The sequence below is a fragment of the Megalopta genalis genome, chromosome 11 (genome assembly GCF_051020955.1).
Source record: "Megalopta genalis isolate 19385.01 chromosome 11, iyMegGena1_principal, whole genome shotgun sequence".
NCBI classification, from domain to species: domain Eukaryota; kingdom Metazoa; phylum Arthropoda; class Insecta; order Hymenoptera; family Halictidae; genus Megalopta; species Megalopta genalis.
Genome location: NC_135023.1, coordinates 13,665,636 through 13,692,328, shown reverse-complemented (window position 1 = coordinate 13,692,328; position 26,693 = coordinate 13,665,636). Strand labels below are relative to the sequence as shown.

Below are 26,693 nucleotides of genomic sequence, written 5' to 3'. Positions count from 1 at the left end.
CCCGATTCACATATATTAACCCTAGAATTGAAGGGGTCTTGAAGAGACAAGTCCTTGACAAGATTTTGATCTTCTCGAGCCTTCCTGGTCTACTTTTATGATCCCTTCAACGTCGATTTATTCCCGTCACATTTTGCCACGTCTGACATCCATCCGTTGTATTACACGTTGCAATAGATGAAACTTTTCTACAAACCGGTTACTTCATACAGAAATCCGGTGAAATTAAAATGTTTGTTAAAAATTCGATAATGAAACGTTGCGCAATTCATACGGAAAATTGAATGATCAAAATGAGAAATTAAAATTGGCGATATTTAAGCTATCGCATCTTCGAGAAAATAAATCGTAGAACAACGTTCTTGGGCTCGTTTTAAAGCGAAAATCTTCACCTTTCACAATACGGTGTTCATTTTTTCAAACAGATTTTCACATCATACAATCAACGAGAAAACGAGGACACCTTCACACCTTGAACTTTCACGAATTTACACGTCTGTATAGACATTGAAAATTTTTGTTCCCGACTAAAATTAGCATGAGATTAAAGATCAGAGTGTCCTCTTTAAAACGGTCTATTAAAACGTTCTATAAGATTTTCTGTCGTGATTTTATTGGACTTTGAATAAAACATACGCCCGCATTAGAATAACTCCAAGTACATAAAAATAAGCGTTCGCATTTTCTCACTTGCTGCACGACGTAAAAAAATCCTCGGAAGAAACGAAGCTGTGGTTATTAAAGCTGAGTCTTCGCCCTTTGAAATGACTCCAGGTAGAATATCACACGATTTTTTTTCGCGAAGATATAAAATATTGAATATTAACAATCTTCTGTAGAAAGATTTAGCGATCTTTGAAATTAACACCTCGGTACATATTGTAAGGATATTTATAATTCATTCTAAAATACTTGTGCGAATCTTGTGTCTATTAAAATCTTTCTCTAAGTGCCGAGAACCGCTATAGACACCGTATTATTGCTATAAAATCACTTGACACTTTATCGCGGGGAAATTCCAAGCTCCGTAACAGGCAACGCGCGTTAAAGTGTTAAACTGTCGTTCATTAATCCGGTATCCCAGCTGATCGATCCGCAAGTATATGTCAGCAATTTCATGAAGACCGAAACTGCGACTTTACGACCCGGTATATTTAATGCGCGCCGCGATAAAACGCGGTATCTGAGGCATTAACCGCTGCACACAGAGTTTCGGTCGAGTCACGTTGGACCATTTATGCGCCGCGCGGCGCGTAGGAAAAAAATATAAACGCAATGCATCTTGGCGGTGCATTAGGGCTGACGTTGACGTACAAACACAGGACCAGATAGTCGGAAAAAGATTCGGCCGGATCCACATTAGCGGACAACGGGTTTCCGGGAAGTCGAGTCGCCGGTAAAACACGGAAATTTAATATTACACGAGATAATTAAACGTTGAAGGAAAAGAAAATTAACGGAGTTCCCTTCTCGCTATGGAACTTGTGTACCGCGTGGTTTTTCATTTCCGATGGAATTTCCTTGCCTCGATTTTAATCAGAGCCCTCCCGCGGAAGAAACTTCTCGAGAAAAATATTCCAGAAGGAAAATAAGGATGATTTAGATTGTACGGTGTGTCCTCCGCAAGTTGATTCTACGACTGATCGTTAAAGAAGCTTCTTCAATTTGAATAGCGACACCTTAATAAAGTAATTTAAACTCGTACTTGATTGGCCTCCGTCTAACTTAGTTAAAACTTTAATTAGCCGATCAAACTTAGCGGTGTTTCGCTAAGGCTCGCTTGGCTTTTTCTCCTCTACTCTTCTAACCGTGATCGAAGATATTTTTCGGTCCTGCGCCAATGCGAACTGAGTATGTCGCGTTAGCATATCGACATGGGAATTTGTCACGCCGACTGTACGCAGAGCTACCTGTGATTAATGACTCCCCGACTATCTAGTCTATCGGGTCAAGTTATCGTTGCCGAGCACGGTGTCACGCTTAGTCAGTGATCAATGACGGAATTAATTGGCGACGATGATGCGCAGTTTACATGCCGAGGAAACATTTTTACACGGAGTTTATCCGCGATTTTTACTTCAGCGTATCGTTAATTACTTAGAATTAACTTACATAGAATTTCATTGAATGAGTTAAATATTACGTTCGAATTACTGGAAATAATTATATATATATTTATATTATTTATTTTTTATATATTTTATATATATTTATTTTTGCGTAGAATTTCATTGAATTAGTTAAATATTACGTTCGAATTACTGGAAATAATTACATGTTTATTATAATGCTCATGCAAAATTTAGACTGCACGTGCACTTTATTTATATTGTATTTATGCGCCACTGTTGTAACGTTAGAAACAAATATTTTGCAAAATACTTGGTCATTCGACATATTTGAAATATTCTGTCTATAAACTGAGAACATTAGAAAATTGAATGTGGTCGACGAAGTAAGAGAATCTTCTCTGAATGCAGTAGCTGCATATTCGACAATATTTGCACTTCGACCAACCATTTGGTTGGTCAACTCTAAATGGACCATTTTTCTCAACGAATAATAATTATACCACGGATTTGATACATTTGTGGGAGCTGAAACATGAAACAGTGAAAAAATTAAAGGAAACTAAAAATGTTGATATGTTAATTACAACGTATTCAAATTATTTCAGAGAGATATAAGATTGCACTTGGTTCATACGTTTTGCAACTGATACAGACAATTTTTATTTTGCATGCGGAGCTGCAGTATAGTAATTACGGTCCTGTAAATCGAACTGCTAGTATGCGGTGAACCAGTTTGTACAGTTGATATCACAAGTTGTAGCAAACGAAACATTATTTCCGAGAGCGCGAACACACGGCGCGGCGCGCCACCACATGCGGGAACCATAACATTGATCTAAGTGCGGCGATATATGTAATTGTCTCTTTCCTTAATTGTTCGGCTTCCCGATTAAGATAGAAATACCTAATGTGGAACGCTTCTCGGAGAGCATGAGATCGTATTGATTTTATTACAACTTAAAAGCGTTATTGCTGAATATTTATATTACTGTCCGATAAATTGATGTTTCTGGATAACGTAATTAACTTAAAAATATTTATTTAATATTAATCAAAAATGATACGAGCATGTTCCCATTATGTCCCTGTGTTCCACATTCGACGTTCCTATTTTTGGAACGGGCATTTCTCTCCCAGCAAACAATACATTTATACATATTTTCAATTACAAGCATCGACTTGAATCGTCTATTCAGTGTAAGATTTTTTTTTTTTAGATAATTATAGCTCTCAATGCATATATTATAATTTATGTTCCATAGATCGGAACAACGAGAAAATTGAACACAATACGGAACAGTATGTCCCTGCCTGGAAACACCCGCATTCGAATAAACATTCCTTTCAACAGTTATTCATTGCATATCAGTAATTAAGTGAGTGAATTTATAAAGTACAATGCTCAGAAATGTGAGCAGAACTTTTATATCCACTCTCGCGTCCTCTAGTCATTATTTTATCGCTTGCGCTACTGTTTCAAGCGGGAGTCACAATCGAGCGGTGTTTCATAACAGCCACTTCTGCCTTAATTGTCTCTTTTTTCAAGTGTTCGGCTTCCGGAGTAACTCAGCCGCACCTCGGGTGGCAGTTCGCCCTTTCTCGTTCGAAATTGCCTCTGAAATTATTCTCGCCCGCCCCGGCGAGGTCTTAATCGCGCGGCATCCGCGACGCATACACGCGCGAAATCCTGGTAGCAAGCATGGCGTCGGGACGTTCCTCGCGGGGCCGGGGACCTCTCCGTTGGGCAGAGAAGTATTGCGGAAAGAAGCGGCCAGGAAACGGCAGAAAAGTTTCCGCGAGACCGGCCAGGAGCATGAAAACTTTCGTCGAACTCCCCTACGACTTTCCTCCCTCGAAGCTTCGCGATCGTGGTTTCTCTGCATTTTTTTGTTGTCCCCCCCTCCGGTTCCCACCGGTCCCCACCGGAACCCGTCGGTTCCCTTCTCTGCCGCCCCTGTCGCCCGCTTTCGTAGGCTTTCGGGAGCTTTTCGTGGAAAGTCACTCGAAAATCAGCCGCAACCGCTGGAACGCGCCGCTACCAACTCCTGCGGTCGCCTCGGTTTCTCGCCGTCCTCCCATACCCTCCTTTCCTCCCTCTCTTTCTCGCCCTCTCTCTCTCTCTCCTTTTCTTTCTCTCTTTCCCGGTGTTCTCCTTCTGTCTCGCTTTCCCACCAACACACCCTCTGACGCGCCCTCGGCAGCGTGGATTAAAGTATCGACGACACCAGCCACGTCTGAATAATTCAGGACGAAAGTTTTAACCGCGAAAGCTCGACGGGGTTCGACGCGAATCCCTGCCGCGCACCGCCGCCAGACACTGTTTGAAAACGATCGAAATTCGCTTTGTGTTGCAGGCTACGCGCTGATGAGGATCGTCGAGGTCTACAAGGAGATCCAGGACCAGGAAATGAATATCGTGAGTAACACGCCTAATCGTCCTGCGACCAATTTTCGTAGACTCGTCTCTTCGGGCTGTCACGTGGCTTCTCGACCCGTAGAGAGTAAATGTGCCGATTAGTGTGCCACCTTCCTGGTTACTGCGTCCTTATAATAATTTCATTTACATTTAAAAAACGTCATTATTAAATTAAAGATATTGAACTTTTTTGAAGGAAATTTGATCTGTAATTTTCGTAGCCGAATCGAAACTTCAACTTCTTTATTTTGTTAAATTTTTTCGCGTTGTTTTTATATGTTAATTACGAAAAGAATCGTGCTTGTATGAAAAACGTCAACATAGAATTTAAGTGTTCTAAGAAGTTCGATACAAAACTGTTTATTTCGTTTGAAAACTTCGGACGTCACTTTAATAGGCACAGTGATTAACACACTGTTCTAATCGGTATGAAAATTGGGACGCGTCTGTGTTTCGCAAAATGTCGAACATTGGTTTATAAAAAATAGACCGCGAGTTTTAAAATGACTAGATAAAAACTGGTTGTGGCCGGTTTTTGTAAATTTAAACGAAGGTGTTCTTAAAGTCTTGTGTCGCATAAGAAACGTGCAAGTTTTAATGGATTATTTAATAGCTCTAGTTACGATATCTAACTTGCAATTGACTAATTTTTGTTCGACTTGTTAAAATTGTTAAAATATAGGGACTCAGGCGCTAGTGCAGACGATTGCGATTTTACATAAAAATCTCTGCAGTCTAATTGCAAACAGAGTCAGGTTATGCCAGGCTAATAAAGACATTTTCACAGTACGACCATGTTTCTAGCTATCTCGTCTATGATCTTCTTATGTAAATGTAACGGTATAGAACTTTCTTCTAATTTTTACTGTAATTTAGGAGAAAATATAGAAAATGTATTCTCCATCTTGGAAAGGAGATGAATTTTTGTATACGAGTATTATGCTTCTGTAATTGAAGCATTCAGAATTTCTCCTCTTAACACCTTTTCCGATTTAAAATACCGCGCTAAAGTGAATAAACGTATAAGTAATAACAAATAATAATAAGTTCAGCTGCAAGCATTACGACTTATGTCACAGCTACAGCGATTAGAATTTCTTTGTCGTTCACAATTTCCAACAAAAGAAATAAAGTCCATGCTTGTCTTATTAATTAAATTGAGTACAAGTTAAATGTTTGTATTCTCATTAATGGTTAAACATCGATAACAGATGAATAAAGTTTCATTCGAGACAAGAAAGGATCGAATAACACGCGTGTGAAGTGAATTGTGTGCAAAATACGCTCCTCAGTAATATTTCCACAGAATTCCGATTTCCATTCGCAAAAGTTTCGTTCGTTATCCGATGATATAATCATGAAAATAATTTTCCCAGAGATCGAAGACTATTATCATAACTCCACATTTGTAAATTATTTGTTCCATCTCATTTTCTCGATGATGGCTCGTAACTTCCGCGCGTTGTTCTTCGATAAATGGAAGCCATTCGTTACTATTTCAGCGTTTCGCATATTTCGAGGATTTTATTAAAAAAACTTTCTTGCACATTAGCTTGAGCCGTCGAATCGAGGCGGATGATCGAGCGTGCTGCAAAATGGAATGTACCGGGCGAGCATTTCATATTCTCCGCATAAAATACTCCTCATCGAAATATCAAAATATTAATATTCTCACGGCGCGGAGCTTTATAATGATTTAATGAATAACCTCTAGAAAGAATCTCGCATTAATAACATCATCCGCGAACAGTTAGTTCGGTGTATCACAGACGATAAAGGGATTACCTCGCGACCGGAAAACATTCTCTAATTTCGCCGGAGGCTGCGCGAATAAAGAACCGCCGGACTCGGGTAAATAAATTACCGCGGAGAAATATTCAAAAGAAAATCTTCCCGCCGTTGTAACAGGATTTTCTCTCGGTTCACGGCCTTCGAGATTGAGAGCCAATTTGACCTCCTTCCATTTTCAACGATCCCTGCCCCGCTGTTCCCGTTGCAGTCGGCGCTTCCCTCGGCCGGGTCCTACAACGTAGTCGATTTTCAGTCGCGAAGAAAAATGCGATAATGCGCCCGATGCTTTCCAGCTATTACTGTCCCAAATTGAATTAGCCCTTCGATCAGCAGCGACAAATTGGCGCCGTTTATCTAGTTTGGCGAATGGTCAAATGCGATTCCCGACGATATCGACGACGTGAAAAATTGCGAACGCCGATGATCGACGTCTATTCAACGTTTCCTTCGAGTGCGTTAAATTCCAACGCAAATGCTGCCGGGTATCTCGTTAAGCACGTTGCAAATCTACTTCTTAGAATTAAACAGATCGTCTCAAATCACTAGAGAAGTCGCTTAAATTATATACAAATTATATGAATAATTTTTAGTATGATATTAGACTGACGCAAGAATTACAGTTTGAAAGAAGAAATCGAGGGCCAAAATCTTCACGAATTTTTTCGTTAATACGGCTACGGGTATTTTTGTTCGGAACATTGAGAATTGGAATCAGGTGTACTCGAATGAGCAGAATTGTTTCCGGGAGGAAATATCGGGAGGATCGGTTTGATTGTAAATATTTCGCAGCGAGCGGATCCAGGAGATACAGGATCCGCGGCTAAAAATCAAAACGCGCCGAATTGAATGAGACGGTATCTCGGTCCCGAGTTCTACTTCCATTACAAATAACTCAGTGCCGCGATCGGATATCGTGCAGGATCCCAGCGTAGTCGTTTCGCGTTGCACAATTTTAAACGAAACTTCTGCCGCGCCGCGAAATTTCTGTAAATCCTGTCAATCACAGTCTGCTTCGCGCGGAGTCTCGTTGATAAGCAGACAGATGAATTTACGATAATGCTCGACGCCATCCTTTCTCCCTAGCGACAGTGAATTATACAATATTTTTGAAAAACGGGCGAATTAAAAAAAGGAGAGGAGAGATTGTCGATGGGAACGCGTAAATTTCATACGCGCGACGCTGCATTTTTCGACACGTTTTCACATATTAAATTTCAGCGGGTCAATGAGGCGTTTTCGAAACTGACAAGCCGAAAAATTGTCTGAAAAATATTCGATCCGGTTCTTTGTGAAATTTCAATGAATCGGCCGACAGGGAGAAACATGCGATTGCAAGGAACATTCCGAAAATTATTTAGCCGTCCGAAACAATGACTTCGCCGAATTAAATTCAGCCTGATAACGATGGCGGACTACCTGTGACTTTATATTATTAGTTCACCTGGAAATTAATAACGATTTATTCGATTCATAATTCAGATGTCCCGATTTGTTCCGCTGGGATGAAAGAACTGGTAATTGAATCCTCTTTGACTTCGAGAAAATAACAGTCTGCAATCAAACTAAAATTACGATAACAAAGTTAGCGCTATTTTCGCAACATCAGGAAAGTGTAAAAATACCAAAACGTTCTTAAGGGTTGATTCCGCATTGGGAGACCAAAAGGAAACATATTACCATAGCAAAACAAACAGTGGCTATGCAATTTTTGACACTCATTGATTCACGCCTTCACCGTATAAAAATTGTATAATTTCTTTTTCTAGATCTCAGATCAGTCCCATTCATAATTAATTATGATAAATAAGCTGACAAAATCCTGGAAGCATCGTAGAATCTTTGATCAAATCGTATCAACGGTTTTCTTAACAGACTCAACCAGCAGTTTAGGGGTAAGATCGAGAATTCCACAGGGACGTCTCCGTCTTCCGCGCCATAAGTGTCCCCACTAAAGCAATGATGTTCAGTGAGCGGGGACCCAAAGCCGACCTCTTAAAGTCCTCGCGGGACCACAGGATTCCCGTTGAACCCATCGAAATCCTACTAATAATAATACCTCTGAAGGGGTTGACGATCGTGGAATAGTGAAAATAGCTACTCAGGATCTCAGAAGGCCGATTACTTCGACGTGATCTCTCGTTAATCCATCCCTCTTCAACAACCTAATATTCAATCACGAAACATTTTGGAAGCTTTGTATTGTGTAGGGTAACCAATTACCCTGGGTGATCAATTGCTGTGCCTATCCTTTAGTTTATTTTATCAGCCTTTCATTTCGTTCATTTTCCAATAAAAAATTCAATTATTTGATAAATATGAAATTAATTATTCCCGAAGATAAACCGAAGACTCGTCATCCTCGGTGGGACTCGAATGATTTTAATTACAAATCAAATAAACTTAGCTTCACAGTTTATTAGCTATACTTAGCTTACCTAGCTTTAAACAGTGATAAATTAATATTAATCAGTGTTAACACGTTCTATGCCGAGTTGTTTTTACTCGACTTTTCACGCTGGCCATTTGATATTTTACTAAAACTTGATATATTATATGTAATTATTAATCATCGTATGTAATAATAAAACAAACTTATCATGACCCATTCTTGCGGTAGAATTAATTCTTCGGTTCTATATTTGCTACAAACTATTTTGTTAACGCATTAAAGAAACATGTAAGCATGTACCATCGATGGTACACATGGCACGGAACGTGTTAAAATAGTAACAGATCTTGTGGTCTGAGTTATCCGACCCTATCTATGACTTTTCCGCGATGCCCGGGTATTTGTTATCAACCCCATTGCGTCATGGGTGCTCGGGTGCAACCTTGTTGCTCGAGCCGTGTCCTGGCCGTTCGCCTTTAAACCCATAAAACTGATTCAACGGATCAAATTGTTCTTTCACTGTATATTTCCGTGCGATTAGGCTCGGCAAGGGGCGGCGCGCGCGCGATGGGGGAAGGTGCGAGCCAGGGTGGCGCGAGAGGACATCTTTACGAATGCTGCCAGTCTAGACTGAGCTATGACGTAATCTCCGTGAACGACGGGGGTGGCGAAGAAAGCTGGGAAAAAGGGGATGGCGGAATACGGTGTATGCGCGTTCGCCTGAGACAACGACCTTTCGTGCGTGAATGGCCTCGGATATGCGTTTCCTATAATACACGGGGCGCAGTGCCGTAGGTGCCGGGCTCGAGGGCCCGTCGAGGATTCAGAGAAACGGGGAACGGGAGCCGCGGAACGTAACCATCGTACGTGTGCTGTAACCGGGGTAAATGTGACCGACGTGTGTACAGGCTGTCCCAGGTGCGCCGTCAAGTATTTTAAGGGTTGATAGGGGAGTTAAAAACGGCACATTATGCTGTGGAGTGTATGCGACCATTTCGCAGAAACAAGCCCTTGAATTTTTCAAGCACCCCTGGATGACCGGACACCCTTAGCAGCATCGGATGATCCGCACTTGCTAGGGACATTTTTAAGGAGATTAGAATATAGAATTTTATTTCGCAATTATTTATTGGATTCGATACGGAGGCTTATTTTTTCTTTGATGTCGAGTTTATTGGTAAAAGGTCGCATTAACCTTGGAGTCACTAACGATTGCTTCTATCAGTTATGCTCTATATATTATTATAATCAGTAACATAATAATTACTTACTTGTTATAACTAGACTGCGGATTGTATGCATTTTTGACAAGGATGAGCGGATCAAATACAAAACAGTGAAACATTTAAAGAATTTAAAAATACTATTGTGTTATTTTCAATTGAATAAAATAATTAAAGAAAGAAATATCTACGTAGCTTCTGTATCTTGCTATTGTTGCAAGCAATTTTTACTTTGCATTACAATCCGCAGTCTAACTATAACCATCCACACAGGCAGGCTCGTGTACACCCTTCTCCAAAAGTATTAGGATACTTAAAGATAATTGAATAAATTTGGAAAACCAATAGAAAAGTATAAAGATATTTTACATTATAATAAAAATAACGTCAACAAAATAAAAGAAAATGAAATTTTCTTTCGTCGATATATCCACCGTGGCTTTTAATTACTTCTTGGACTAATTTTGGCACCCGTTATATTCTCAGTAAAATGTTATATTTTGTAGTATTTTCCACAAATCAAGAAAATCTATGGGGAAACAATGCGCGTAATATGGTGCGAAATGTATAAAATGATCTTATCATAAGTTCTTAACGAACAACACGCAATAAATGGGTGAACTATATTCATAATATGAAGAACCATAACACAGCATCTTCAAGAATTGTCGAAACGTGTGTATAAGCATAAGACACGAAACAGAACATAACCCAGAAGATTACGCAGCGGCTGGCTATAAAACTTTCGGAGAAGGAAATAACGTCAGCCTATCTGCCTTTATGGAGCCCATCTTTCGCACTGCAGGATAAGTCACTTGTCATCGGCTGATTTTCCAGCCAGACTCGATGGTAACCTTATCCGTTCACCACGGTTACAGTTGCACCGTCTGTGAGTATTTTAGGGTGCTCCGAGGCACACACCACTTTCCCAAACAGCTGAAATGCCTAGGTCAACGACCTTCTCGAATGTGCTTGTCTCGCCGATATGCGTGAGCTACTCTTCCACCCACGAATTCATAGTCTAACTTCAAGGCGTTATTACCGCCGAATGGAGGCAGAACAGATATCATGTCCTGGAATACTTTTGCAACGTCTCTCCTCTCTTAACACCCTTTCAAGAATTTATATTTGTAATATCCTGGTCGTGGGAATTTTGAATCCGTTGCAAGCATATTCTTTTGTGCAGTTGATTCTTCAGTGATATTGATTCTTTAGTGGAATTTATTCTTTAGTGGAGTGTAATTCTTTACTGGAGTTAATTCTTTAGCTGAGTCTAATGAAATTTTATGATTCTGTGAATGGATCATAGGCTGGGAAAAAAAGTTGATGAACTTCCAATTGATCTCTGGTAGGGTAGAATCGACTGCAATTAGGCTAGAAAAATGTTCACTAACACTCTATATACCTTACATACAGAAAAACCATAATACATTAATTTAAGGAGAAAGAGTATTGTTTTATCATCGACCAAGTACTGTGTTGCAACCTGCCTACATTGTAACACATTTTAATAACAAAGACATTACGTGTTGCAAATTAAAAAAAAATACTATTGCCAAATAATGTCAGACATCCAAGTACAGTAGTAATTCTCCCTAATTTGTCTTCAGCTTCTAAACAAAAATGTTCAACTTGGGAAGTGGAGATGCGATTATTCGAGCATTGCATCTCGTTTTTATAATTGTTGACAATCTGCAACGAGCAGCGAGGCTCTAATAATCGTATCCTGTTCTCAAATTGTCCATTTTTATTTACAAGCTGAAGGAAAATTGGGGAAAATTTACCGTAACATTGTGACATCAAATTTCTTGTTGCAAATAGCTTCTGCCCAATTGTAATCCAAAGTGAAATTGTTAGTTTCGTTGTAACATTTCGATGCTGCCGTACGCAATATCAGCGGTACCAGCATAAACTACGCGATCAGGGTGGTTATTGGCGGTAGGTGCGCGCGTAGCAAGCAAACGAGTCCCGGATCATTCAATATCCTCTATCCGGTGCCGGTGGCTGTAAGACGCGGAGGAATCGGCGTCTGAAACTGGCGGAGCAAACAATTACTTTCCGGCAGCGGAAGTTATCGACTACGGTCACGTAAGAAACAATTAGTTCGGTTGAATCCGGGAACGGTCCCGGCTATCCCGGTTCGTTTCCACGTCCACGGCATGCGGACACAAGGTGCGGGTTTACCGAACGCCATGGCCGCAATACCGTGAGAACTCTCGCGCAATAACGGATGCTCCTTATTGCCGTGAACATTGTTCTTCGTTCGGCTTGAAAGACACACAGGCGCATTATGGGGCTGGAAGGATCCGAAAGCGGTGACAAATATTTTTTCACCGAAGTCGCGTATTTAGACCGAATATTGTCTTATTAATAGAGGATATTTCATAAAATTATTGTTTCTCGAAAACATTTATAAGCAATAATACAATTATGAAATATGGATATTACGTATGATCATAAAATTACATACAATATTACATACAATTATGAAATTATATACAATATTACAGATAATTATAAAATTACATGTAATGTTACAAACAATTATAAAATTACATACAATATTACATATAATTATGAAATTATTATACATACAATATTACATACAATATTATAAAATTACGCGCGTACAATATTACATATACTTATGAAATTATATTATACATACAATATGACATACACAATTATAAAATTACGTACAATATTACATATACTTATGAAATTATTATACATACAATATTATATACAATAATATTACGTACAATTATAAAATACAAATATTATAGATAATTATCGATTACAAATATTTCATATAATTACAAAACAATATAATTATGAAATACAAATATTACCTCACACGGAAACAACTATTCGATACACAATATAAATAAATTTTGAAAGAACTTACGAAATTTCTGTAATATGTTACAGTGGCGTCAATAATTATAAAAATCACTGCAGCTACTTCATTATCACCTAATGGCAGCTAAGTTTTCTTGTATATTATAGTTAAGACCATACCCTACGCAATGACATTAGATTAAACACTGAATTGTACTAAATATGTTCTTTAAAAAAAACAAAACATTAGCACCGTAAATAATAATTTCATATTTCAGTAATTTTTCGATAGGCCATTAATTCTTGGAAATCTTGTAGCTCTGTGAATAATGAATAAAAATGGAAACAAATTATTTCACATTATAACCCAAATATCAAATTACTTAACTATCAGTTTTTCTGATAATTTTCTTCTCCAAACTCAGCCTTTTTTAATTTTTAGTGCACTTAAACAGAATTATACAGACAATTAACTGAACATTCGGCTTACAATGTATGATAGTTTCTGCTCGTTTTTATGAATTAGTAACAAAATTTTGGAGGCACTTACGGAACGCTCAATAACTTCTCACCACTGTTGGGTGCCTCCTGGCCCACGGTGCACTGGTGCACCGGTGCAACAGCCCGCTGCAAACTGCCGTGGCTACGGGGGATCAAAGCGGCTCAATCTTCGGGACTTTAACGTCTCGCCCGGAAAACGATTCCGACGACGACTACCGCCACCGCGCTCGAAAGGATCGCTCATAATGGCCCCGGATCATTGTTGGGAATATTCTCCATAAAGGAGAACAGGATCACGCGACGGGCGTATATCCTGCGGGATGCGGGGGATGGCAGGAGATCGGCGCATAAGGATGAACAGGTTGATGGCACGATCTCTTCGTCCGGCATTGTTCCGATTTCGCTTTGCGTTGTTAAGCGGAAAATGGAGGCTCCGGGATTTGATAGATACTCGGATATTGTTGGTGGCAGATGATACTGACCGTTTCGAAATTGATATTGTCGCTTCGTGCACGGGATCTAGTGCTTGCTCGCACGGGGCCGTTATATTTTAAACATCCGTTTGCGTACTGAACTGCTTTTCATTTTGCAGTTACTATAGTTTGCGTATGTAGTTTGGTACACCACTTAGAATACTGAATGCTGGCAGTGTCGAGTCGTGCACGTAGAGTGGATTCAATTGTACGTGACGAGGTTAATAAGGATTTCGTCTATCGGACAGTTCCGCCTGTTTTTTTTGGTTAGAAGACGATAACATGTTTTAAATAATGTCATTTTAAATGTCGGTGCTAATGACCTCTTTCGAGCGCAATGATAGTTTGTGGATTCTATGCAGAATAACTCATCTTCGGAGGCGATGAACTCGAGCATTGCTTCGCTGACATCTGCTTCATTTTTTTTATCTCTTTCACTCGATAACTTGTTGAAACTTGAGACAACATTATCGGTCAGGACGATTTTGCTAATGTAATATTCTGGAAATAATTTAACAGTACTTTTGATGACGATATTTAATGATACTTAATTTTAGATTATACAGTATTCCATTTACTTATTTTTTTCATAAAATGCATAGAAGATTTCACTATTGATTCTACTGTTTTATATTTCATCCAATAATGATTGTTTTTAATGAATAATTAGTATTTTCTGCAGTCAATGTAAAATAATAGGATAAATGTATTAATTCAGACATCATTGCGATATACCTGGAATGAATTTTAATCAACAATTTTCCACAGAAACGTTTCTAGAATTTTAGTAATTATGAAATGAAAAATGGAAAATCATTTTTACCGGTCGATCGTTCTAAAATTCTAATATTCAGGCTGTTTTGAAATTTAAGCTAGGCATCCATTTCAGGGAGGATATTTGAAAAGAGACGTAAATATTTTAATGTATAATTTGATGTATTATACACTTTGATATTTTCTGAGATGGACACGATACGAAGTATTTCAATATCTTTCAAATGGGAGCCGCAGGATTCGATAACTACTCGGATATCGTTAATGGAAGATAATACTGACCATACGGAGTTTCCAATAATAATCTACATTGTTTCAATTAAAGATTTTAATATTTTCTGCGATGAGAGACATTACATATTCTATTAGTACGTTTCACACACAAAAAAATGGCAGTTATATAATCGGAAATTACCAATTCGAATCTGAAATTTGGAGTCGAGTTTTAACGAAATATTACGAATCGAATTCATAGCCTCCTAAATATTGCTCATTATATAAATTAGAATCGCAAAACGATTGCCGACAGAATAACAATATCCCATAAATTAATACCGTACACAAATTGGCTGTAATTATTTTACTCTCACAGAATACATCAATTGATTCCAGCTACAATCATTGAAACACAGATATTGCTTTAAAAATATAGATACCAAAAATAATATTTAATTTTATGTTACTTTTATAATTTCATATTATACTCGTATTGTATGAATGTCATTCAGATTATATCACTTTCATTTATATTATGTTCATATTATAAATCATACAAAGATTATGGTAACTACACATTGAAACTATTAAAATAATAGCAACGTATTCTTCTCACAAATGCATAAACAATATTCTAATCGGCTATGTAGCTTCTTAAACTGAAATTAAATCGCCGTACAGTGTTTCATAAAACAGGTAGAATTAATTCAAAAATTTCTGATCTCATCTGATCTCATTTATTTTATAAGCGTAAAGAGCACACACATTGTCACTTGTAGATATGTATCAGTCAATATACCAATTATAAAAGGCGAGAATTTTATATCGATTTAAAAGACACGAATAGACTGCGAATATTTACACAAATGAAAAATCGTCTGCATTAATTACAGGAAGTGGATCTAGCACGAATGTTTACTTCTGAATCCATTATAATTATAATAAGCTGTGGAGAACGTCGCGTAGTATCTTTTTACTGCATATCGCAGTGCCATGAAATATGTAACCGCGAATGAAAATACTAATTAAAATTATAGTTCGGAAACTTCGTTCTCTGCAATCGTTTCCCCGTATTTTGCGAAACCGGTCCCACTGTGCGCCGGAGGGCAACGTAAAGCCGCGTCGGCAAAGTCGCGGGTCAAAGGGCCACGGGGCGGAATAAAATTTCCGAATTAACCGTAGTCTTTACGCCGCGGCGGGTCTCTCTTAAATTCCGCAGCGAGTGACCGGAACACCGTCGGCGACGTTTTCTCGCGGGATACGATTTCGAAAACACACGGTTCGGTGTCGCGGCTGTCCGCGGGGCGGGATCGTAATAACATGTCGTTACGGCCGGAACGAATTTTCACCCTCAAAAGAGAGAGAGAGCCCTTAGCCTGCAAGTGTGTAATCTCACCCCCGCAGCAACCGTGGGTCGCGCGAGGATCAAAGAAACTCTACCGTGTGTTCCCAGACGACGACGACGACGATGGACGGATAGAAAAAAAGAGAAAAGGACACGGCGGAACGAGGAGAAACAGTCGAAAAAATTCTTTTTCAAACGTGGAAATTGCATCTGATAGCAGTTCCATTACATTTTTATAACCAAGAATCTTTTAGTTGATGAAGATAATTATTGTTCAATCCCGATTTCTCTAAAATGAGTCTGGTAATATCTTTCCGATTACTTTTTTATTTTTAATGTACAATGAATAACGTTAATCGACAGGTCGTAAAGTAAAATTACGAATCGAATCTCCTACTAGTAACTAAACCGATGAATCTATTATCATATTCTTATCGATTGATTAATCTCAGAATTAAAAATACTAATTTCGTCCATCTCATACGAATTTTTTAGGCGATGTGTTCAATTATTCGCAGAGCGTTTGTTATGTAAAAATAATTAGTTTCTCGTTACTTTGTTTCTCTATTAAGCCATGAGACTACTATATTTATTAATATATTTATTATATTTACTACTAACCCAATATTCATAATTCGAAGGACTACCGAACGCAAAAACGTATCAAGTTGTTCGGAGCCAAAAACCAATAATTGCCGGCTTAATAGCATTGTCCGCGATTTCGGGCAAAATCGCCACTGCGTGCCGGTGCAAACGTGGTTCGGAGCGTGGCCAGAAGCGAAATGATATTGGCGGAGCAGCCGGAGAAGGAAGCTGCCGCGATTAGGGGAACTGGAACACCGCGAGACAGAGACGAGCTAAATGACTAGAACTCTCTTTTAACTTTCCAATTAATATTCCGGCAGGGTCGACGGTCTCCGTGCCGAATCCACCGTTCCGTGTATTTCGGTTTCTCGCGCGGCCCGCATAAATCTTCCCCACTTTTAATTGCGTCAGCCGCGCTCGTTTATTTAAATAATAATTCGAACGCGAACTGTGCCGGCCCGCCGCGGGACGATTTATTCGACCAGGACCCTCCTTGACACTCGCGCCTCGCTATCCTAAGCTCGTTACGAATGTCTACCCTCCTGTGGATCGTTCTTATGAAGTATTCAGGTTTGATTTTCCGGCCGACAAGACCCCGCCGCGCGATACTCGATGCAATTTATCGGGGGAAATCTACATGGGCGAAGATGCCGGGAATCTCCAAGCAGCTGGGGGATTTATGGTGCACGCCGGGTAGAAAGTATAGGATCTATTGCATACCGAATCGCTGGGTCACTAACGCGGGCATGACTCTGCTATCGTTTAACCGGGGACAATCGAATGCAGACCTTTACCGTAATTTTGGATTTATGAGGAATTCCTTCCATCTTCTCTATACAGCAATAAATATTCCTTATGTTAAATAAGCAGTTTATGTCATTCTGTACAATTTTACATTTGACTGTTCTTGTTTTGTTTATTTGTATATACATGTATAATATATAAATTATATATAATTATATATAATTGAATTATATCAATTTTTATTTTATATACTATTTATATATTACTTTTATATTTTATATATTGTATATTGTATACAAACGGACAAAATAAAAATTAATATTATTCAATTATATGTAATTATATATAATTTATATATAATATTATATTACATATTATATAATTTATATATTATATTAATATATATATATTGGTTATATATTGAATTACATATAATTCAATTTTTTTTCAATGGAATAACTTCACGTCGGATATTTTTTGTTGAAGCAGTTTATGAAAACTTTGTTGCAACATTTGAGGTCCAGAGGGATGAATTTGATTTGTAAAGAAGATGATATAATGTACAGAAGAATTAATTTGATTTGCAATAAAGTCAATATGTGCTACAAAATGATTAATTTTATTTGGAAAAAAGTGAATACGATCTACAATGGGTGTGGATTTAATTTGCAGAAAGATGAACGTGATTTGTAGAAGTATGAATCTGATCTGCAAAAGAACAAAATTAGATTCGATTTAGAAAAGTAAATGTATTTTACAAAAGAATTAATTCGATTTGCAAGAATCCAAACGAACTACACATCGGTTTGCCAGAATAAAGTGTATTTTCACGAATAGCATGCATTTTCGTTATCCTAACTTAACAACTGCACGCAGCAGACACCGCGAATGAATCGCAATATTGGGAAAAATTACAAGTTCATTTTGCATCGTAGTTATTATGCATAGCCGTCCCCAGTTCGTGGAATCTCGTCAACGTCCACGAATAACGAAGTCGCTGAATTTACAATATTCTACGAAACAATGAATTATTAATTTCCCTTCGGAAGCTCGCTATCCACAAAATATACGAAAGTATAAAGTTACGAAACCCATCTATTCCCACGCTAAGTTACAACTCAAATATATCACTACCACACTCGATTAATTGAACAAGAACCTGAATTTACAATTTTCGCCGTGCGGCGTGCAAGTCGCCGAACGAAGAACCGTCCGTACAGCACACAGCAGAAGAAACTCTACGACTTCCGCGGTTTCCATCACCGTGTCCGTTTTCATTAATGCCACCGGCCTTGGCGTGCAGCCGTCGCGGCCACGGTCAGGCGAAAAAATTGATGAAAATTCCATGAGATTCTTCGGGTCTCGCGTCCGGCGCGCCTTCATTGTTACAAAAGAGAACCTGTCATCGATTGATCGGGTATTGCCGGCTCGGATGGCTCCGTTTGTTTCTCCGGGGAGCACCGCGAGGGGGAAACTTTTGAGATATGGTTCTCGTGACGTGTAATTCGTAGCCGCGATCGCTCTGGCGAGGCAGCGAGCGGGGTCAGAGGCTGGGACAAAAGAGGGAGCAAGACCGAAAGCACGGCCCGACTCCGATATGTAGTTACTGTCAGAACTGGCAAGCGACTTCCCTAGGGAAAAGTCGCCCCGTGATGAAAACTTTCAGCCAGCCACGCCGAACCTTTTTCTGCCGCGCCGTCGACATAGTTCCGCCGTGGAACGATGAGAGGAGTTAGTGGATTATTTGGAAGTTATCGGTGACGACTAATGAGACGGGGCTGATGGCGTCTCCTCCCCTCTACGAGCCAGCTAATCAATCTTTCAGATAATGCATTGCTCTGTTACATGAGCTCTCTCTTTCTCTTTCTCTCTCTCTCTCTCTTGGAACCGATTGTTATTTCGTTACATCTGGGTGGATGTGCCCTAAAACTAACAATCCGCAAGTTTTTAATTTCTTCGAGCATTAAGATTGTACTTTAAAGAATAGACATTTTGTGAAAGTAGAAATATTAACCTTTTTGGTGCCGAACAATGATACATCGATGTTGACTACACTTAAGAAAATGTTGTTTTATTAATATTCTTGATAAACGTTTTACTTTAAATATTTGACAAATGTCTTATTGTAAATGTTTTGTGAATATCTTGTTTCAAATATTTTATAAATATCTTATTGTGAATGTTTTATAAATATCTTATTTCAAATATTTTATAAATATCTTATCTCAAATATTTTATAAATATTTAATTTTAAATATTTTGTAAATATATATTTTCTAATATTTTATAAATATTTTACAAATATTTAAATACATTATAAATGTTGCATTTCTTTCTTCTTCCTTCTTCACTTTCCTAATTATCATGTTTTACAAAAGTGTCATAATTTCTTTCGGGAACTTTGCCAAAGTGCATCAAACAGGTTTAGTATGTTTCGCTCAAGTACATAGGAACTCTTTTGGTCGGCACTAATAGGGTTAAAACGAAGTAGAAATATTAAATTACATAAAAATTTTTACTGCCAGTATATACAACCAAGAGACACACAAATGATTTCAGTATTATTTCGCGTAAACTTTCATTATGAAATCATAAATCGCTGGAGTTCGCCAAGAGTAGACATTTAAAGCGATTTTGCATACAAAAGAGTTAAAGGGATCCACGTTGTTCAGAGTTCTCGTAAAAAAAGAATTCTCATAAATATTGCTAGGTACAGAGAATCTACCTGTTTAGCATTTCGACTCCCCCGAGACCACTTTCACGATATAAACTTGTAATACCAGTGAATTACGAGGTGAATTCATCGATATTATCAGTTTGCATTTTATTCAGTAGCAACTCCTCGACGTCCAAAATTGACTAGCTTTTCTGCTATTGTTAGTCTTCGGTTAACTAAACTTGAATATTGGTATCTGCGTTGATCGATTGTATCGCATGTGTAATTAACTACTCAGTTTTTTTTAAACTAAATTAATTGTGTACTTAACTTCTCAGTTTCTGTTTTATTATATAAATAGCGTTCCCAGCTGCTCTATGTCTGTTTCATTAAATTAGTCGTGTACTTATCTCCTCAGTTTGCGTTTAATTAAATAAATAATACAATCTATCTTCTCTATTTCTGTTTTATGAAATTAATTATGTACTTAATTTTTCAGTTGCTGTTTTATAATACGAATAGTGTACTTAACTTCTCAGTTTTTGTTTTATTACATAACTAGTGTACTTAACTTCTCAATTTACGTTTTATTAAATTGTTTAGTTACCTTCTCAGTTCCTGTTTGAGTAACTAATTACTGTACTTAACGTCATAGTTTCTGTCGCATTAAATCAATTACCTGGCCAACCACCTCTCAGTTCCTGTTACATTCAAAATTGCGGAATCTTCGGAAACGTGTCTCCCGAGAGATCCTTGCACCCGGCAAGGAACAATGTTCAGCCGAGGAAAACTCTCATTCGCAATTAGCCACAAGTCATTCCTACCGGCGGAATTCTGCTGGCAGCGCATTTCCGAATCCAGAATTCTGACGGGCGGAAAGAAAGCGCCCATCCGGCGAACAGCTTTATGTTCTTAAGTGGATTGCCGTGGGGGTGTGCCGAGGGGGATGGTTTTCGTAGAATGGCGAAAGGGGTAGGAAGCGAAGATGAATCCTTCGAGTGGTCTGGCTCAAATTCGAGCAGCCTTGCATTACCTTTTGAACCTTTTAAAGCCGTTGCGTTCCGCTGAAACGATCGTCCGCAAAGAGCGGAGAAGGGCCGATGGACCCTTTCGCGCAGATTAGAGGAGAATCCAATGGGCCATGGTGAAAGGTCGCGACGCAGAGGGTCTTCTATGCCGTTCAATGCTGCTTATTCAACGCGACCCTACGCACAATTTTTTTTTTCTATCGAACCATTCTTGGCCCTCGGACCACCTTGACTGCCTGTTTGCTCGTTGTTATAAATGTGTTTCCTCTGTTGGCCGAGTGTGCCAATGCCGGGGGAGCTAACTCGCCGACAGTGGCATTCGTGCGAACTACGGCGGACAAGGGAATGCCGAGATTTTTCTGTCGCAGTCGCGTTTGTTAAAAAGTTGGTGCTAAGTGTGGGGTTCGGCGGCGAGTTGTCATTCAGGTTTCATTATCATTGTCGGAATTTATTATTCGAGTTCTCTGGCTACCTTCGATGAAGGGGGTGCATGCGACTGAGCAGACGGTGACCACAGGATCTTTCTTATCGACTCCCATTTTCTAGAGTAATTGATCATTCTGGTATCCTTTATTCTTTCTAGTTCAGAATAGGGTATCCCATAATTATGTTAACACCCAAAAAGCGATGATTCCTAAGGTTATTTGAAGCAACTTTTTCCTTAGCGAAAATGCAATTCGCGGCTTCGTTTACGAGTTATTAGCGAAAAACAGTGACCAATGAGAGGCGAGATCAGCTGGCCGAGCGGTCGAAGCCCAGTTCCACTCATTGGCTCAGCCGCCTCGCGCCAGCCCAGCTCGCCCCTTATTGGTCAGTGTCTTTTTGCTAATAACTCGTAAACGAAGCCGCGGATTGCATTTTCGCTAAGGAAAAAGTTACTTCAAATGACCTCAGGAATCCCCCATTTCCCGGAAGTATCATAATTTTGGGACACCCTGTACATTCAAAAAGATATAAAGCACCAATGTCAACTTTTCATATTTCTGTACTTTTAATCTTTCTTATTGACTCACTCTGATGTCTATAACCCTTTATTCAGAGAAATATGGAAGATCAATGTCGAATTTGCATATTTTAAACATAGGCTAACATAATCACCCCCGCATTCGTCGTGATCCTCGCATGCACATTGTGACTATTTTCAACATGCAAGATCTTAGACAGCTGAAGAACGATGCTAAATTCGATGTGTGTCCACGTACGATCATTTAATCTCAGAAGCTTCTTTTTATAACTACGCCACTTCGGAACAATGAATATTTTCAACGTTAGCTCTTTTACAATGTAAAACGTTGAAGCAGAGTCCTGATCGTACTTTTCGATTCACGTATGCTACAAAATCAGCAGGAACCAGCAGCTGTCTACGAAAGTCGAGGTGCGATCTAATATTTTCGAGACACAATACCTGCGAGTTAATTACTAAGCTTCATTAACTCCGCGAAGCAAACCTGGAGCTGGTTTGGAAATGATCGACAAAACGGCGGCCGTAGACGGTGACCCTTTCAGCAACAAGTCACCAATTTAATGATCACGCTTCTAAAAGGTTTCAAAGCGCGTCCTCCCTTTTCCGTCGAGCACCGTCGCGACCGCCTCTGAAGTTCCGCGAGTCTGTGAACTCTCCGTGACGGAAAAGTTTGCGAAGTGCAGGGGAACTTCATTATAAACATCGCACCTTTGTCGTGTCCGCTCCGCCGATCGAACGACGGACGAGACACGGTTGTTCGTCGCGCGAACGATGAATTATCAGAGTCTCGTTAATCGCTTCCTGCGATGCCGGGCTATGAATCAGCGAAAAACACCGAGTCGATATATTAGGAAGTCTCGAGGCCTTTTTGTCGAGCGAGAGCTATGATACGGCAGGCTTTTTTTGTAGACGTCGACGGATCGGTTGCCGAAGGATTGCTCCTGCTGGCACAATGCCAATCTCCGGGAGCTTTGTTTTCCCTTTTCTTGTCATCGCGAACGGATGCCGCGTCCTCGGCAGCGACAATCCAATCGAAAGTGTTGACTGGAGCGTCGCTGTTTAAAAAAAATCTCCTCCAAGCGCATGAAAGTCGAATCGAACGAATTGATATCGAACATCGAGCGTCGTGTTTGATTTAACCGTCTATAGATCAATTTCTTTTGAACGTGTTAGGAAGACTGCTTATAACTTAGCGTTGAAATTAGCGGTGAAATTATTAACGGCGATTATTTATTATTATTTAAAGCGATTATTTAAATTAAAGTTTAGTAAACTTTTATTCGAATGACGGATGCGAGTTAAAGGCTAGCAAAATTGAGCATATGTAATTTAAAATAATTGAAACGAGTTTAAAATGTCAACGTATTATTTCTCAGTGAATTAAAATTGTTAAAGAAAGGCATAATTTTCTATTCGGTTTCTACTGCTTGAAAATTGGCGTAGAATGATTTTATTTCGCTTAAAAATCTAGTCTACTTAGTAACGTATTCGTAAACCAAATACGTTGAAGATACTTGCTTCTATCTTTGCTTCAGTGTGAACGATTTTACCGAGCTCTCCCACATTTCATCCGGAAAAAGTGAAAAGCAAGAAATTCCAAGTAAAAAGGAAGTCGCAACTAGACCGCGGTCTGTAATAATGAAAACTCGCGTAAATATCTGCAGTCTAGTAACAGCAAATTAGGAGCAGCACGAATAAAAATGTTATAATAAGGAAATCCGGTCGACAAGCCAACTCCGCCGGATCTCTAACAATAACCCTCGAAACTTCATTGTTTCACCTTCCTGGCCTACTGACTTCCCACAGTTCGCAGAACTGGCTACATCCGCGGAGCTTGCACCAATAAACAAGCCTCGAACTTTCTTTCGAACGAGAAAAATGAAGGCTTGGTGCCTCGCCCGTTTGGAACAGCTCGAAACTGTGCTTGCCGATTCTCCTCAGGTAAGAGCGAGGATTAAATCGAGAACCTGAAACCGGAATAATTTTAATATCGACGCGTTGTGCACTGATAAAGCTGCATCAAAATCGATATGATAACGAAATGTATGATTATCGAAATCGTTAGAACAAGAAAACCGAAATAAATGCTGCAATGTTATTGGTTTTCCTTTTAGTGGCATGGCAGATATTAATAGGATGATAGATTCGAATTAATACGTTTAAATGCTTCATTAATTTTTATTACACGAATATCGCGCGACACGATATTATATTCTAATATAAAACTATCAATCCATTTTAATATGATAAAGTGTAATGCAATTGGAATCGCAAGAAAGGACATAATGTTGCGGATATAATATGTCAACTATATTGTCGATTGTTCAGTAATGTACAATATAAACACGCTGTTAATTATTCTGTATTCGGTATCATAACAATCGTGGAAATGAAAATCGGTTTCGGTACTTGCTGACATAATATCGATCGTAAATTAATACTGGGTCTAAATCTGTGCTTAAAAATAACGAATTAAGGAAAGCGATTATTTCCTATTTCCTCGTATTTTCGTATTTCGGTTTCTGCAAGGGCTTTGAAGGAACAACCGATAAATATGGGTACAATCAAATTAAATCCATGTCGCTACAATTCTAGCGACTTCCTATCAATAATGGTGTCGCTAGTGGTATCACTATTGATAAGAATTCAATTTGACATCAAGTCACCACTGTTGATAAAGAATCAATTTGACATCAAGTTACCGCTATTGATAGGCAATCAATTTGACATCAAGTCACCACTATTGATAGAAAATCAATTTGACATCAAGTCATCACTACTGATAGAAAATCAATTTAACATCAAGTCCACCATTATTGATAGAAAATCAACTTGATATCAAGTCACCACTATTGATAGAAAATCAATTTGACATCAAGTCCACCATTATTGATAGAAAATCAACTTGATATCAAGTCCACCATTATTGATAGAAGATCAACTTGATATCAAATCACCACTATTGATAAAAAATCAATTTAACATCAAGTCCACCATTATTGATAGAAAATCAATTTAACATCAAGTCCACTATTATTGATAGAAAATCAACTTGACATCAAGTCACCATTATTGATAGAAAATCAACTTGAAATCAAGCCACCATAATTTACAGAAAATCAATTTAACATCAAGTCACCATTACGGACAGAAAAGTCATCATTATTTCCACGGAATGCTTTTAAAACAGTTCTCACCGCTTGAACGTTAAATCAACTCCGCCTGCAAATCGGGAGAACGAAGACAGTGGTAAAACGCTGTCTGGTGAAAATATTTCTGGTTCCGCCTAACGACTATAGAAACACGTAGGAGGAATGTTAGACGTTCCATTGACGGACGGTGCTCCGGAAGTGGCCGGGCTTCGGACCATGAAAGCGAACCATCCGGTTCTGGCCGGCAGACGTCGAGCGTTGCTGGATAGGGGTGGTCTGCTCCAGGGGGCGCTGACGCGAGTTTTCAGCCGTTCAAATTTGCACAGATGGAGAGAGAAAAAGAGAGAGAGAGAGAGAGAGAGAGAGAGAGAAAGTAAGCCGCGCGGAATAAAAGGTAAAAGGGACACGGGCCGACCGAGAGAGAAAGTGAGAGAGACGCGGGGATGTGTTTGCCTGAGCGTTTCGCCGGTTTCGAAGGTCCGTGACTTTGCTTGCTTTTTATGCTGGATTTTCACATCCGTCTTGAAAAGCTCGCATTCCTGCACCCTTCCTTCAGCTTGCGTTTCGCGCGAGAGGAGACCAGCGAGTGGGTGGAGAGGCGAGACTCAGAGGAATCTTGGCATCCGAAACGCAAGGGCGAAACGTTCAGCGTAACGGATGCTGTGCATTGTTAGGGATGGAGGTATCGGAGCATCTATAATCCGTGACTGTTTTGCCCTGTTCTGAGATTGTTTCGGTTTATTATCGATTCATTACCGCGGCAGAATTTATCGTATTGTTTCAACACTTCGACGACCATTGTCACAATTACGCGAGTTCGCGAAGGTTTCAATTATAAAAATCGATTCAGCGCAGGTTTTTCAAAAATATCTCATAATTATATTATTAACAAAATTTAACCCATTTGTATTATTAATAAAATATATCATAATTGCGCTATTAAAAAAGCATATCATAATTACAGTATTAAAACAGTGTATTGCAATTAGACTATTAAAACTTTGACCGCTATGACACCAATATGTGGGTGACAGAATTATTTAAAATTTAAAGTACTCATTGATTTTCGAAAATGTGACTCAATGTAATTCTAACCCGCTCGTGGAACAATAAAAAACTCTCTTATTCCCCATAGATAAACTTTCGAGCCCTCGATAGATTATCCAAACTTCGGTAAAAGGATTACTCCCGTATAAAACATATTCTCGTTAAACACTCGAGTCTTCTTCACCCAAACAGAGCAAAACGTTTTCAAATGGTTCCCCGGCTCGAGTTAATTCGCCGCGATCAGAAACAAAGAATAATTAATTACAAAGTATCTTTGATGGGGAACAATCGAGAGCAGTGAAACGGAAAAGCTTTGCATTCGACGCGGCGATGGTTCTCTATCGTTATTGTCTTCGGTACCGGCCCGTTGTGCAGCACGAGCGCGAACTGTCGAAAGTTCGAAAAGAATTCCTCGGGTTTCTGCTTTCCAGCGGAAATCGGTGAGCACCGGGGGCTCGGGATCGGAAAGAACAAAG

General features: G+C 39.1%; 1 protein-coding gene across 1 annotated transcript in view; it reads left to right on the top strand.

Moving 5' to 3' along the window:
- IRSp53 (Insulin receptor substrate 53 kDa) overlaps window positions 1-26,693 on the top strand; it is a 337,247-nt gene that overhangs the window by 276,509 nt on the left and 34,045 nt on the right. Inside the window, exon 5 of the mRNA XM_076525365.1 lies at window positions 4,427-4,488. Coding sequence (XP_076381480.1) covers window positions 4,427-4,488 — 62 coding nt within the window. The remainder of the gene's footprint in view (window positions 1-4,426; window positions 4,489-26,693) is intronic.